Here is a 10,862-nt window from a genome sequence, read left to right as displayed (position 1 = left end):
AGGATGTAGTAGTAGTAGACACAGGACACACAGGATGTAGTAGTAGTAGACACAGGACACACAGGATGTAGTAGTAGTAGACACAGGACACACAGGATGTAGTAGTAGTAGACACAGGACACACAGGATGTAGTAGTAGTAGACACAGGACACACAGGATGTAGTAGTAGTAGACACAGGACACACAGGATGTAGTAGTAGTAGACACAGGACACACAGGATGTAGTAGTAGTAGACACAGGACACACAGTATGTAGTAGTAGTAGACACAGGACACACAGGATGTAGTAGTAGTAGACACAGGACACACAGGATGTAGTAGTAGTAGACACAGGACACACAGTATGTAGTAGTAGTAGACACAGGACACACAGGATGTAGTAGTAGTAGACACAGGACACACAGGATGTAGTAGTAGTAGACACAGGACACACAGGATGTAGTAGTACACGCTCCACAACAACAGAACATTAACTGTCTCAGCTGTGGCTGCAGACATCTGATTGGCTGAAGGGACAGAGGCCTCTGAGAGCTGATTGGCCGGCTCGTTAACTTCCTCCGCCAGCCTTGTGGACCAGGTCCAGGACTGGTGTTGACAGGAAGTGGCCCTGCAGCTGTTTTATTGTGAAAAGTCCATTCATAAATTAATCTGCTTTTATTTTCTCATGTTGTTGGCCAGCTGCGTTCTGATTGGCTCTGAGCCAACAGCTCACACAGGACGTGCACATGTCCGTCAGGAAGTGGCCCATGGGAGCCACTCTGCTGCACCTGGGTCACTTTATTGTTGTTCACTGTGTCACTTCCTGTCCCGTCCTGAGAAAATGAAGGTTCCCACACACCTGTCACTTCCTGTTTCAGACGTGTGGCGTCGCCATGACGACCGCCAGACTGTCGACGTGCAGCTGCTCCGAGACGAGATGAGACAGGAAGTGGAACAGGAAGTCAGGCTCCAGGTGAGTTCCAGGTTTCCAGGTCTCCAGGCTGGAGACTGTAATATGTGTTTCCAGGTCTCCAGGCTGGAGACTGTAATATGTGTTTCCAGGTCTCCAGGCTGGAGACTGGAATATGTGTTTCCAGGTCTCCAGGCTGGTGACTGGAATATGTGTTTCCAGGTCTCCAGGCTGGTGACTGGAATATGTGTTTCCAGGTCTCCAGGCTGGTGACTGGAATATGTGTTTCCAGGTCTCCAGGCTGGAGACTGGAATATGTGTTTCCAGGTCTCTAGGCTGGAGACTGGAATATGTGTTTCCAGTCTCGTTTGATTCGTTGTCAGGTGGACGAGCTGATGAGGGCGGAGCTGGAAAACCTCAAACTGGTCATCGACAAAACCCAGAAGAAGAAGAAGAAGAAAGGGAACAGAAAGGTGAGGGTCGCTGAACGGCTGTGTCTGAAATCACCCACTGCTCACTATATAGTGAGCTTGCCACTCTGTAGCGCTGTCCGAAGGTACAGTGAGAACTATTATACCCTCTATAGTCCACTCAGTGTATCCCAGAATGCATTTTGAAAACCATCATGCAAAACTGATTGTCCGACAGCTCTGACGTAATTAACGGCGCCGAAATAACGATTGGGGTAGTGTCCCAAAGTGTTGATTTAATAATGAGCTCACTGTGTAGAGCCCTGCATACAGCTCACTGCGGGGGGGGGGGGGGGGGGGGGGGGGGGGGGGGGACACAGCCAATGGCTCTGTTGTGTGTTTGTTTCTGCGTGCTGGACCTCCCAGACGGGTGGAGTCATTTAATGTTTGTTTTGTTTGTAAAAGAAGAAGAAAAGCAAGAAGAAGAAGAGAGAGAAAGACCTGACAGCACACAGGTGAGTTTACCTGGGGCGGGGTGTTCTCTGGCCTGTGATTGGCTCTTGTCTGTGTTCTCTGGCCTGTGATTGGCTCCTGTCTGTGTTCTCTGGCCTGTGATTGGCTCCTGTCTGTGTTCTCCGGCCTGTGATTGGCTCTTCCCTCAGGTCCCTACAGTCTCTGTGTGAGGAGCTGATTCTGGAGGGCTTCCTCATCCAGCCAATGAATATCAAGCTCTCTGACTACATCGGTAACAAGAACAAAACCATTTAGCATCCGAGTTTACTCCTTTGGTTATATCGTGTGAAGGAAACACCTGTAACCCGTCTGTGTGTCCAGGTGAGTACAGTTACTTGGGCTCGACTCTCCAGCAGGTGAACACTGAACCGATGCCGTCGCTCTCTGATGTCAGACAGCTCATCACTCTGTACACCGTGCTGCCTCTGGGTCAGTAACTCACCAGAGTCTCATCAATTACACCAATAACTCACCAGTTACACTAATAACTCACCAATAATTCACCAGTAACTCATCAATTACACCAATAACTCACCAATAATTCACCAGTAACTCATCAATAACATCAATAACTCACCAATAATTCACCAGTAAGTCATCAATAACATCAATAACTCATCAATTACACTAATAAGGCACCAATAATTCACCAGTAACTCACCAGTTACACTAATTAGATTTATTACCCAGTGCACAGGCCTCCTGCTTCTTGGTAGTCTTGTTGGTGCTAATTAGCCGTGTGTTAGCATGCTCTTGTCCACTGTTTTGTGTCCACGGTAAAGTGGTGTCATTCCCACATAGTCCATTCACTTCTAACCTGTGGATCTTGGTTTCCAGCACTGCTATTTTCTGTAGAAGTTTGTAGAAGTCGTCCGTGGAAAAGGGGGGGCATCTTGTTGCTAATTAGCATTAGCTATAGCTCCAGTCACTGCGGTACAGGCTAGTGCTATTGATCATAAAAGGTTTTAAAGTATGGCAAGAGCCAACTTTATCTGACAGTGCCAGTGATTTAAAAGTATCCAAGAGCTGCTGATTTCTAGCAGGGAAAAAAAGAGTTTAAGCAAAAGAATGCAAGCAGAGGCAAGAGCAAGCAGCAAAGCGTCTGCACTGTAAGAAAGCAGGAAGTGGAGCCAATATAATAAGGCACCACTAATTCACCAGTAACTCACCCATAATTAACTGGTAACTCATCAATAATTCACCAATAACTCAGCACTAACTTATCAGCAATTCACCAATAATTCATCCATTACTTACTTCTGTTGGTGGACAATCATGTTCTGTTTTTGAACTACAGTTCCCATGATGCTTTGGGGAATGTAAACAGGAAGTCTTTAGTAAAGTTAAATAAACCTTCAAACATTAAATCTGAGCAGCAAACAGCTTGTTAAAAAATAAAATAGAGGGATTAAGGCACCAAACACATCAAAAATCTTCTGCTGCAAGACATTTCCCATCATCCTCACAGTGATGTCACACTCCACCGGTCCTTGATTTTTCAATCCAGGATCCCAGGCGGTCTTGAAGAAGTTCCCAGGGATGAAGACTCTGCTGCTGGCCGGTCCGTCTGGAGTCGGCAAGAAGATGTTGGTTCACGCCGTCTGCAGCGAGACCGGAGCTCACCTGTTCCACCTGAACCCCGCCCACCTGAGCACCAGGTACCCGGGCAGAACCGCCTACCTGCTGCACCTGGTCTTCAAGGTGAGCCTTGCACTCCTGGAAACATGGAAAACCTGGAATGCTTTACACAAATCTGCCCCTTACAGCAGCTTAGTCATCCTGGAAAACCTGGAATTTATCCTTATTTTAGTGCAACTAAGACATATTTGAAAACCTGGAGTTTATCTTCAAGCACCTTCCCCAAGGACTTGAAAAGTAAAGCATCCTTGTTGATTAATTAGTCAGCTACAGCTTCACCTGATCATCAGGTGTGAGAGAGTGACATCATCATCAGTACGTGGCCTCTGATTGGTCCGGCTTGTGTCTCCTGTCAGGTGGCAGGTGAGCTGCAGCCGTCTGTGATCTGGATAGAAGACGCAGAGATACCGTTCTACAGGAAAACTCCAAAAACTGAGCGAGAGGTCAGGAAACTACTAAAGGTTTAAACACATGTTTAAGGTCTGAAGGTCTGGAGCTACAGTAACCATTTTATTCCGAAGGTCTGGAGCTACAGTGCTAAAGTTTGCATTTTATACTGAAGGTCTGAAGTTACAGTTAGCATTTTATACTGAAGGCCTGAAGTTACAGTTAGCATTTTATACTGAAGGCCTGAAGTTACAGTTAGCATTTTATACTGAAGGTCTGGAGTTACAGTTAGCATTTTATACTGAAGGCCTGAAGTTACAGTTAGCATTTTATACTGAAGGTCTGGAGTTACAGTTAGCATTTTATTCTGAAGGTCTGGAGCTACAGTGCTAAAGTTTGCATTTTATACTGAAGGTCTGAAGTTACAGTTAGCATTTTATACTGAAGGTCTGGAGTTACAGTTAGCATTTTATACTGAAGGTCTGAAGTTACAGTTAGCATTTTATACTGAAGGTCTGGAGTTACAGTTAGCATTTTATACTGAAGGTCTGAAGTTACAGTTAGCATTTTATACTGAAGGTCTGAAGTTACAGTTAGCATTTTATACTGAAGGTCTGGAGTTACAGTTAGCATTTTATACTGAAGGTCTGAAGTTACAGTTTGCATTTTATACTGAAGGTCTGAAGTTACAGTTAGCATTTTATACTGAAGGTCTGGAGTTACAGTTAGCATTTTATTCTGAAGGTCTGAAGTTACAGTTAGCATTTTATACTGAAGGTCTGGAGTTACAGTTAGCATTTTATACTGAAGGTCTGGAGTTACAGTTTGCATTTTATACTGAAGGTCTGAAGTTACAGTTAGCATTTTATACTGAAGGTCTGGAGTTACAGTTAGCATTTTATTCTGAAGGTCTGGAGCTATAGTAACCATTTTATTCCGAAGGTCTGGAGTTACAGTTAGCATTTTATACTGAAGGTCTGAAGTTACAGTAACCATTTTATTCCGAAGGTCTGGAGTTACAGTTAGCATTTTATACTGAAGGTCTGAAGTTACAGTAACCATTTTATACTGAAGGTCTGGAGCTACAGTAACCATTTTATTCTGAAGGTCTGGAGCTACAGTAACCATTTTATTCTGAAGGTCTGGAGTTACAGTAACCATTTTATACTGAAGGTCTGAAGTTACAGTTAGCATTTTATACTGAAGGTCTGGAGCTACAGTAACCATTTTATTCTGAAGGTCTGGAGCTACAGTAACCATTTTATTCTGAAGGTCTGGAGTTACAGTAACCATTTTATACTGAAGGTCTGAAGTTACAGTTAGCATTTTATACTGAAGGTCTGGAGCTACAGTAACCATTTTATTCTGAAGGTCTGGAGCTACAGTAACCATTTTATTCTGAAGGTCTGGAGTTACAGTAACCATTTTATACTGAAGGTCTGAAGTTACAGTTAGCATTTTATACTGAAGGTCTGGAGCTACAGTAACCATTTTATTCTGAAGGTCTGGAGCTACAGTAACCATTTTATTCTGAAGGTCTGGAGTTACAGTAACCATTTTATACTGAAGGTCTGAAGTTACAGTTAGCATTTTATACTGAAGGTCTGGAGCTACAGTAACCATTTTATTCTGAAGGTCTGGAGCTACAGTAACCATTTTATTCTGAAGGTCTGGAGTTACAGTTAGCATTTTATACTGAAGGTCTGGAGCTACAGTAACCATTTTATTCTGAAGGTCTGGAGCTACAGTAACCATTTTATTCTGAAGGTCTGGAGTTACAGTAACCATTTTATACTGAAGGTCTGGAGGTACAGTTAGCATTTTATACTGAAGGTCTGGAGGTACAGTTAGCATTTTATTCTGAAGGTCTGGAGCTATAGTGCTAAAGTTAGCATTTTATTCTGAAGGTCTGGAGCTATAGTGCTAAAGTTAGCATTTTATTCTGAAGGTCTGGAGCTATAGTGCTAAAGTTAGCATTTTATTCTGAAGGTCTGGAGCTACAGTTAGCATTTTATTCCGAAGGTCTGGAGCTACAGTTAGCATTTTATTCTGAAGGTCTGGAGCTATAGTGCTAAAGTTTGCATTTTATTCTGAAGGTCTGGAGTTACAGTAACCATTTTATACTGAAGGTCTGGAGCTACAGTTAGCATTTTATTCCGAAGGTCTGGAGCTATAGTGCTAAAGTTTGCATTTTATTCTGAAGGTCTGGAGTTACAGTAACCATTTTATACTGAAGGTCTGGAGTTACAGTTAGCATTTTATTCTGAAGGTCTGGAGCTACAGTTAGCATTTTATTCTGAAGGTCTGGAGCTACAGTAACCATTTTATTCCGAAGGTCTGGAGCTATAGTGCTAAAGTTTGCATTTTATTCTGAAGGTCTGGAGTTACAGTAACCATTTTATACTGAAGGTCTGGAGTTACAGTTAGCATTTTATTCTGAAGGTCTGGAGCTACAGTTAGCATTTTATTCTGAAGGTCTGGAGCTACAGTAACCATTTTATTCCGAAGGTCTGGAGCTATAGTGCTAAAGTTTGCATTTTATTCTGAAGGTCTGGAGTTACAGTAACCATTTTATACTGAAGGTCTGGAGTTACAGTTAGCATTTTATTCTGAAGGTCTGGAGCTACAGTTAGCATTTTATTCTGAAGGTCTGGAGCTACAGTAACCATTTTATTCCGAAGGTCTGGAGCTATAGTGCTAAAGTTTGCATTTTATTCTGAAGGTCTGGAGTTACAGTAACCATTTTATACTGAAGGTCTGGAGTTACAGTTAGCATTTTATTCTGAAGGTCTGGAGCTACAGTTAGCATTTTATTCTGAAGGTCTGGAGCTACAGTAACCATTTTATTCCGAAGGTCTGGAGCTATAGTGCTAAAGTTTGCATTTTATTCTGAAGGTCTGGAGTTACAGTAACCATTTTATACTGAAGGTCTGGAGTTACAGTTAGCATTTTATTTTGAAGGTCTGGAGCTGCAGTTAGCATTTTATTCTGAAGGTCTGGAGCTATAGTGCTAAAGTATGCGTTTTATTCTGAAGGTCTGGCATTTGGGAGAGGAAGGTCACCTGAAACATGTTTTTAAAGACAGAAGTGTTAGGCCTGTGCTGCCCCCTGCTGGCTGAACATGTTAATAACATGCAGTTATAAAAAGGTTAAATAAGAACTTCCTGATTCTAACAGTCTCTACAAAATAGAGATGGCTTGGCAAAGCGGCCAAGCTCACAACAGTGTTTCATACAGTATTCCTTTTGTTGAATTTTACTGTCTAGGTGACGGGGCTGTAGGTGTGCGTGTGTGCATTGTGGGGGATATGTGATCGGGACGGGGAGAGGCAACAGTCCATTTGTGATTCTCACGGCTTGTGGGAAAAAACTGTTCAGCATCCTGCAGCTGATGCTTCTGTACCTCCTCCCAGATGGCAGGAGGGAGAAGATGGGATGGGCTGGGTGGTATAAGTCCTCAATGATGGAGATGGCTCTGTAAATGCAGCCTCGCTGGTAGATCTCACATAGGTAGGGGAGTGGAGCACCGACGATCTTGCTGTCTTCACGACCCTGTTTAGTTGTTCTTTTTCATGGCCTGTACATTTTCCAAACCAGGAAGTGAGACCATAGGTCTATTATGACATAGGATGGTTTCAATGGCGGGCAATGGGTTTCAATTAGAATTATGTTCTAGTGGAAGAGATCTTTGTTCCAGCTGGATCTTAAGGGGCTGAAGAAAAACCTCCTGAAGTCTCTGAAGACCCTGAAACTGCAGGACCGAGTTCTGGTGATCGGGACCAGTCGAAGACCGTTTGACGCCAACATCAAACCGCTCTGTAAAGTCTACAAGAAGATCATCCTGATCCCCAGACCAGACTACAGCTCCAGACTGGGTTAGTCCGTCTCCAGACTCCAGTAAACAAGTTAAATATCAGACCAGGTTATATGCTAACATGCTATCATATCACCATATGCTGTTAACATGTCCCAATTTAATACCATATGCTAATGTTAGCATGTCCTAATGTAATGTCATATGCTAATGTTAGCATGTCGTAATATAATGCCATATGCTAATGTTAGCATGTCGTAATATAATGCCATATGCTAATGTTAGCATGTCCTAATGTAATGTCATATGCTAATGTTAGCATGTCGTAATATAATGCCATATGCTAATGTTAGCATGTCGTAATATCTGCAAACTTTTCTTTCTTTCAACATTAGCATGTTAGCATATTTACTGTTATCAATGTCACATTATTAGCTTCATGCTAATGCTAACAGTAGCGTTTCCCATCAGTTCTGTGGATGGAGCTGCTGCGTGCTGAGGGGGCAGAGCCTGGTCCACATCTGGACCTCAGCTCATTGGCTAAGATCACCGACGGCTTCACTCAGGGTCACATCCTGCAGGCGGTCCGCTCGGTGCTCCGCCCCCACAGGCTGAAGAAGCTCCACCTACAGCCGCTGACTGCCACGGAGTTCATCCCATCGCTGTCGAGGATGGAGCCGGTGTACCGGGAGGAGGAGGACGCCTTCAAGGTCAGAGGTCACAACCCTGTTGACAATTATTGAAAGGAACAGTGCTGATTATTAGCTCGTAGCACAGCGATGCTAACTATGACCATCTGTGTATCATGGTCATGTTTACCGTCTCCCCTCACGCTCTGAGTACATGAAGAACTGCGAGTCTGCAGGTCTATAAAACACATGATCCGAGTCTGGACCCGGTCTGAAGAACGGGCGGGGACACGAATCGTATCCCAGGTTGTGTCTCTTTGTTCAAATGTGTTGTTAAAGCAGACGTGTGTTGTGTCTGTGTGTTCAGCTCTGGTTCAGGAAGACGCCGCTGGGCAGGAGGAAGGCACGAGCTGCCAAAACCAGCGAAGAAGAACGAGGAGCGACCGCAGCGGGGAAGAAGAAAGGGGCAAAGGACAAAAACAGGAAGTGATGAAGTCTTTACTGCTGTAGTCTGTTTTTATTTAACGGAAAATATTAGTGGGTTTCTTTAGTTCCTGACTTACATTTATTCATTTATCTGACGCTTTTATCCAAAGCCACTTACAATTGCTATACACGTCAGAGGTCGCACGCCTCTGGAGCAACGAGGGGTTAAGTGTCTTGCTCAGGGACACAATGGTGGATGAGTCACAGTGGGGGATTGAACCCTGGTCTCTCACACCAAAGGCAGGAATCCATGCACCCATTTAACCATGATTTATGTTGGTAAAACACCAGGCCTTTTATTTTGAAGGAGAAAAATAACTTCCTGTAACCAACCTTTAAAGTGATTAAACTCCAGGTTTCCTTTGTTGTTGTCTATTAAAGATGTGAAATCGTGTTTCACCAACATATTGAATTTATTAGTGAACCTGCGTGGACGGTGCAGTTCAGCAGCATGGACACCAGGTGGCAGGATGACCTGCAGATCATCAGGTGTCTCACAGGTGAACGTCATTATTCAGGCGCATCATGTCTGACTCATCATGTCTCCGGACATTTAAACAGACGGGTTTCCGTGGTAACAAAGTAAGAGAGAAGAAACGTCCGATACAGTGGTGAAACAGTCGGACCAAACCAAACTCCAGTCAAAAATGTAGAAATTATTTGGTCTTTTGCATGGTAGACAGAAACCTTGTTGAAAATGAATCGAGAGAGCTTTTGCATTACGTATCAATACTCATGATCAATACGTCCCAGCAGAAGTCACCAGAAAAGAGCAGTGACCAGCTGTAGCACTTAAAGAGATTTCTGTCACTCTGTAAACGCCTCTGAAGGGGAGGGACGTAAAATGTGCAGATTTCTAAAGGGAGTTTGGCGTAAAGTGCTTTCTGTAAATGCCTCCCTGTTGAACCTGATGGAAGGTCCTGGTCGTGGAATGAAAATGATCCTAATCAATGGAGCTTTACCATGGCAACGGGTAAATAAAGAGCTGGGCCTCTATTTGAATCCTGCAAAGCCAGAAATATAGAATACATGACGTTTATCTTAGAAACAGGAGGAAGGATCAATAAGTTCTCAATACATTAACGTCAGAGGACAGAAGACACGACCCAAATACTTTACATTAAATAAATCAGTTATTTATAAAGAATAATAATGAACAGGTAAATACATCGTATATAAATATAATCAGTAAATATTTAAAACATCATGATCAGTAAAAGATGTTATCTGCTGTTTATTGATCAGGACGACAGGAAGTGATAAAAGAAGCTTTAATGTGTAAAATCCAGTGAAAACATTAATCACAAACATTATTATGAGGCTCATTAGTGTTCAGACGTGTCTGCTGTGACGGTGACGTCATCAGTGATGTCGTCAGGCGGTGATGGCGTCCTCACAGTGTAGTGAACTGACTCAGAGCTCCTCTCAGCTTATCAGCGATCTGACCAATCAGAGAGCAGAGATGAGATGACGTCACGTGGCTGTTCAGCTGTTGTACACTGCCCCCTCCCCTGTAGCCCCGCCCTCTCACCTGTTGGTAGAAGGTCACCTGTTGTTCCAGGTAGAGCTGCATCACTCTGTTGTAGTCATAGATACGGTTACTATGGAAATGATTCATCTCAGCTGGAGGAGACAAGAGGAGTCGGGTTACACTGCAGTACTGTGTGTAGTACTGTGTGTAGTGTGTAGTGCTGCATTTGATACCATTGACCATCAGATCCTATTGCAGAGACTGGAACATTTCATTGGCATTGAAGGAACCGCTCTAAGCTGGTTTAAGTCCTATTTATCAGATCGATTTCAGTTTGTACAGGTTAACGATGAGTCCTCCATGCATGCCAAAGTTAGTCATGGAGTTCCTCAAGGATCTGTCCTCGGACCAATCCTGTTCACTTTATATATGCTTCCTTTAGGCAATATTATCAGGAAATATTCCATAAGCTTTCATTGTTATGCAGATGATACTCAGTTATATCTATCGATCAAACCAGATGAAACTCATCAGTTAGCTAAACTTCAAATGTGCCTTCAGGATGTTAAAACCTGGATGACCTGTAATTTTCTAATGTTAAACTCAGATAAAACTGAAGTTATTG

The 10,862-nt window shown here is 43.2% G+C and overlaps 2 protein-coding genes and 1 long non-coding RNA gene across 4 annotated transcripts in view; 1 reads left to right on the top strand and 2 right to left on the bottom strand.

Moving 5' to 3' along the window:
• Positions 1-9,169, top strand: part of LOC123971816 (dynein regulatory complex protein 11-like) — a 10,198-nt gene extending 1,029 nt beyond the window's left edge. Inside the window, exons 2-11 of one of the 2 annotated variants that reach the window (XM_046050836.1) lie at positions 859-953; positions 1,274-1,363; positions 1,766-1,815; positions 1,963-2,045; positions 2,135-2,242; positions 3,321-3,514; positions 3,808-3,894; positions 7,514-7,712; positions 8,123-8,361; positions 8,648-9,169. In XM_046050836.1, the coding sequence (XP_045906792.1) occupies positions 859-953; positions 1,274-1,363; positions 1,766-1,815; positions 1,963-2,045; positions 2,135-2,242; positions 3,321-3,514; positions 3,808-3,894; positions 7,514-7,712; positions 8,123-8,361; positions 8,648-8,770 (1,268 nt within the window). In that variant the 3' untranslated portion in view covers positions 8,771-9,169. Of the gene's footprint in view, positions 1-411; positions 954-1,273; positions 1,364-1,765; positions 1,816-1,962; positions 2,046-2,134; positions 2,243-3,320; positions 3,515-3,807; positions 3,895-7,513; positions 7,713-8,122; positions 8,362-8,647 lie in introns of those variants that run through there. The other variant, XM_046050829.1, reaches the window with a different exon arrangement.
• The window catches only part of LOC123971238 (NLR family CARD domain-containing protein 3-like), a 427,855-nt gene that overhangs the window by 297,128 nt on the left and 119,865 nt on the right, over positions 1-10,862 (bottom strand). The gene's annotated exons all lie outside the window — the stretch shown is intronic.
• The window catches only part of LOC123972434, a 1,878-nt gene continuing 1,039 nt past the window's right edge, over positions 10,024-10,862 (bottom strand). The window contains exons 4-5 of the long non-coding RNA XR_006825409.1: positions 10,298-10,389; positions 10,024-10,207 (exon numbers count right to left, since the gene is read on the bottom strand). This is a non-coding gene — a long non-coding RNA (uncharacterized LOC123972434). The remainder of the gene's footprint in view (positions 10,208-10,297; positions 10,390-10,862) is intronic.

The sequence above is a fragment of the Micropterus dolomieu genome, linkage group LG01 (assembly GCF_021292245.1).
Source record: "Micropterus dolomieu isolate WLL.071019.BEF.003 ecotype Adirondacks linkage group LG01, ASM2129224v1, whole genome shotgun sequence".
Lineage (NCBI taxonomy): Eukaryota > Metazoa > Chordata > Actinopteri > Centrarchiformes > Centrarchidae > Micropterus > Micropterus dolomieu.
The sequence above is the reverse complement of the archived record's forward strand: the minus strand, read 5'-3'. Positions and strand labels throughout refer to the sequence as shown.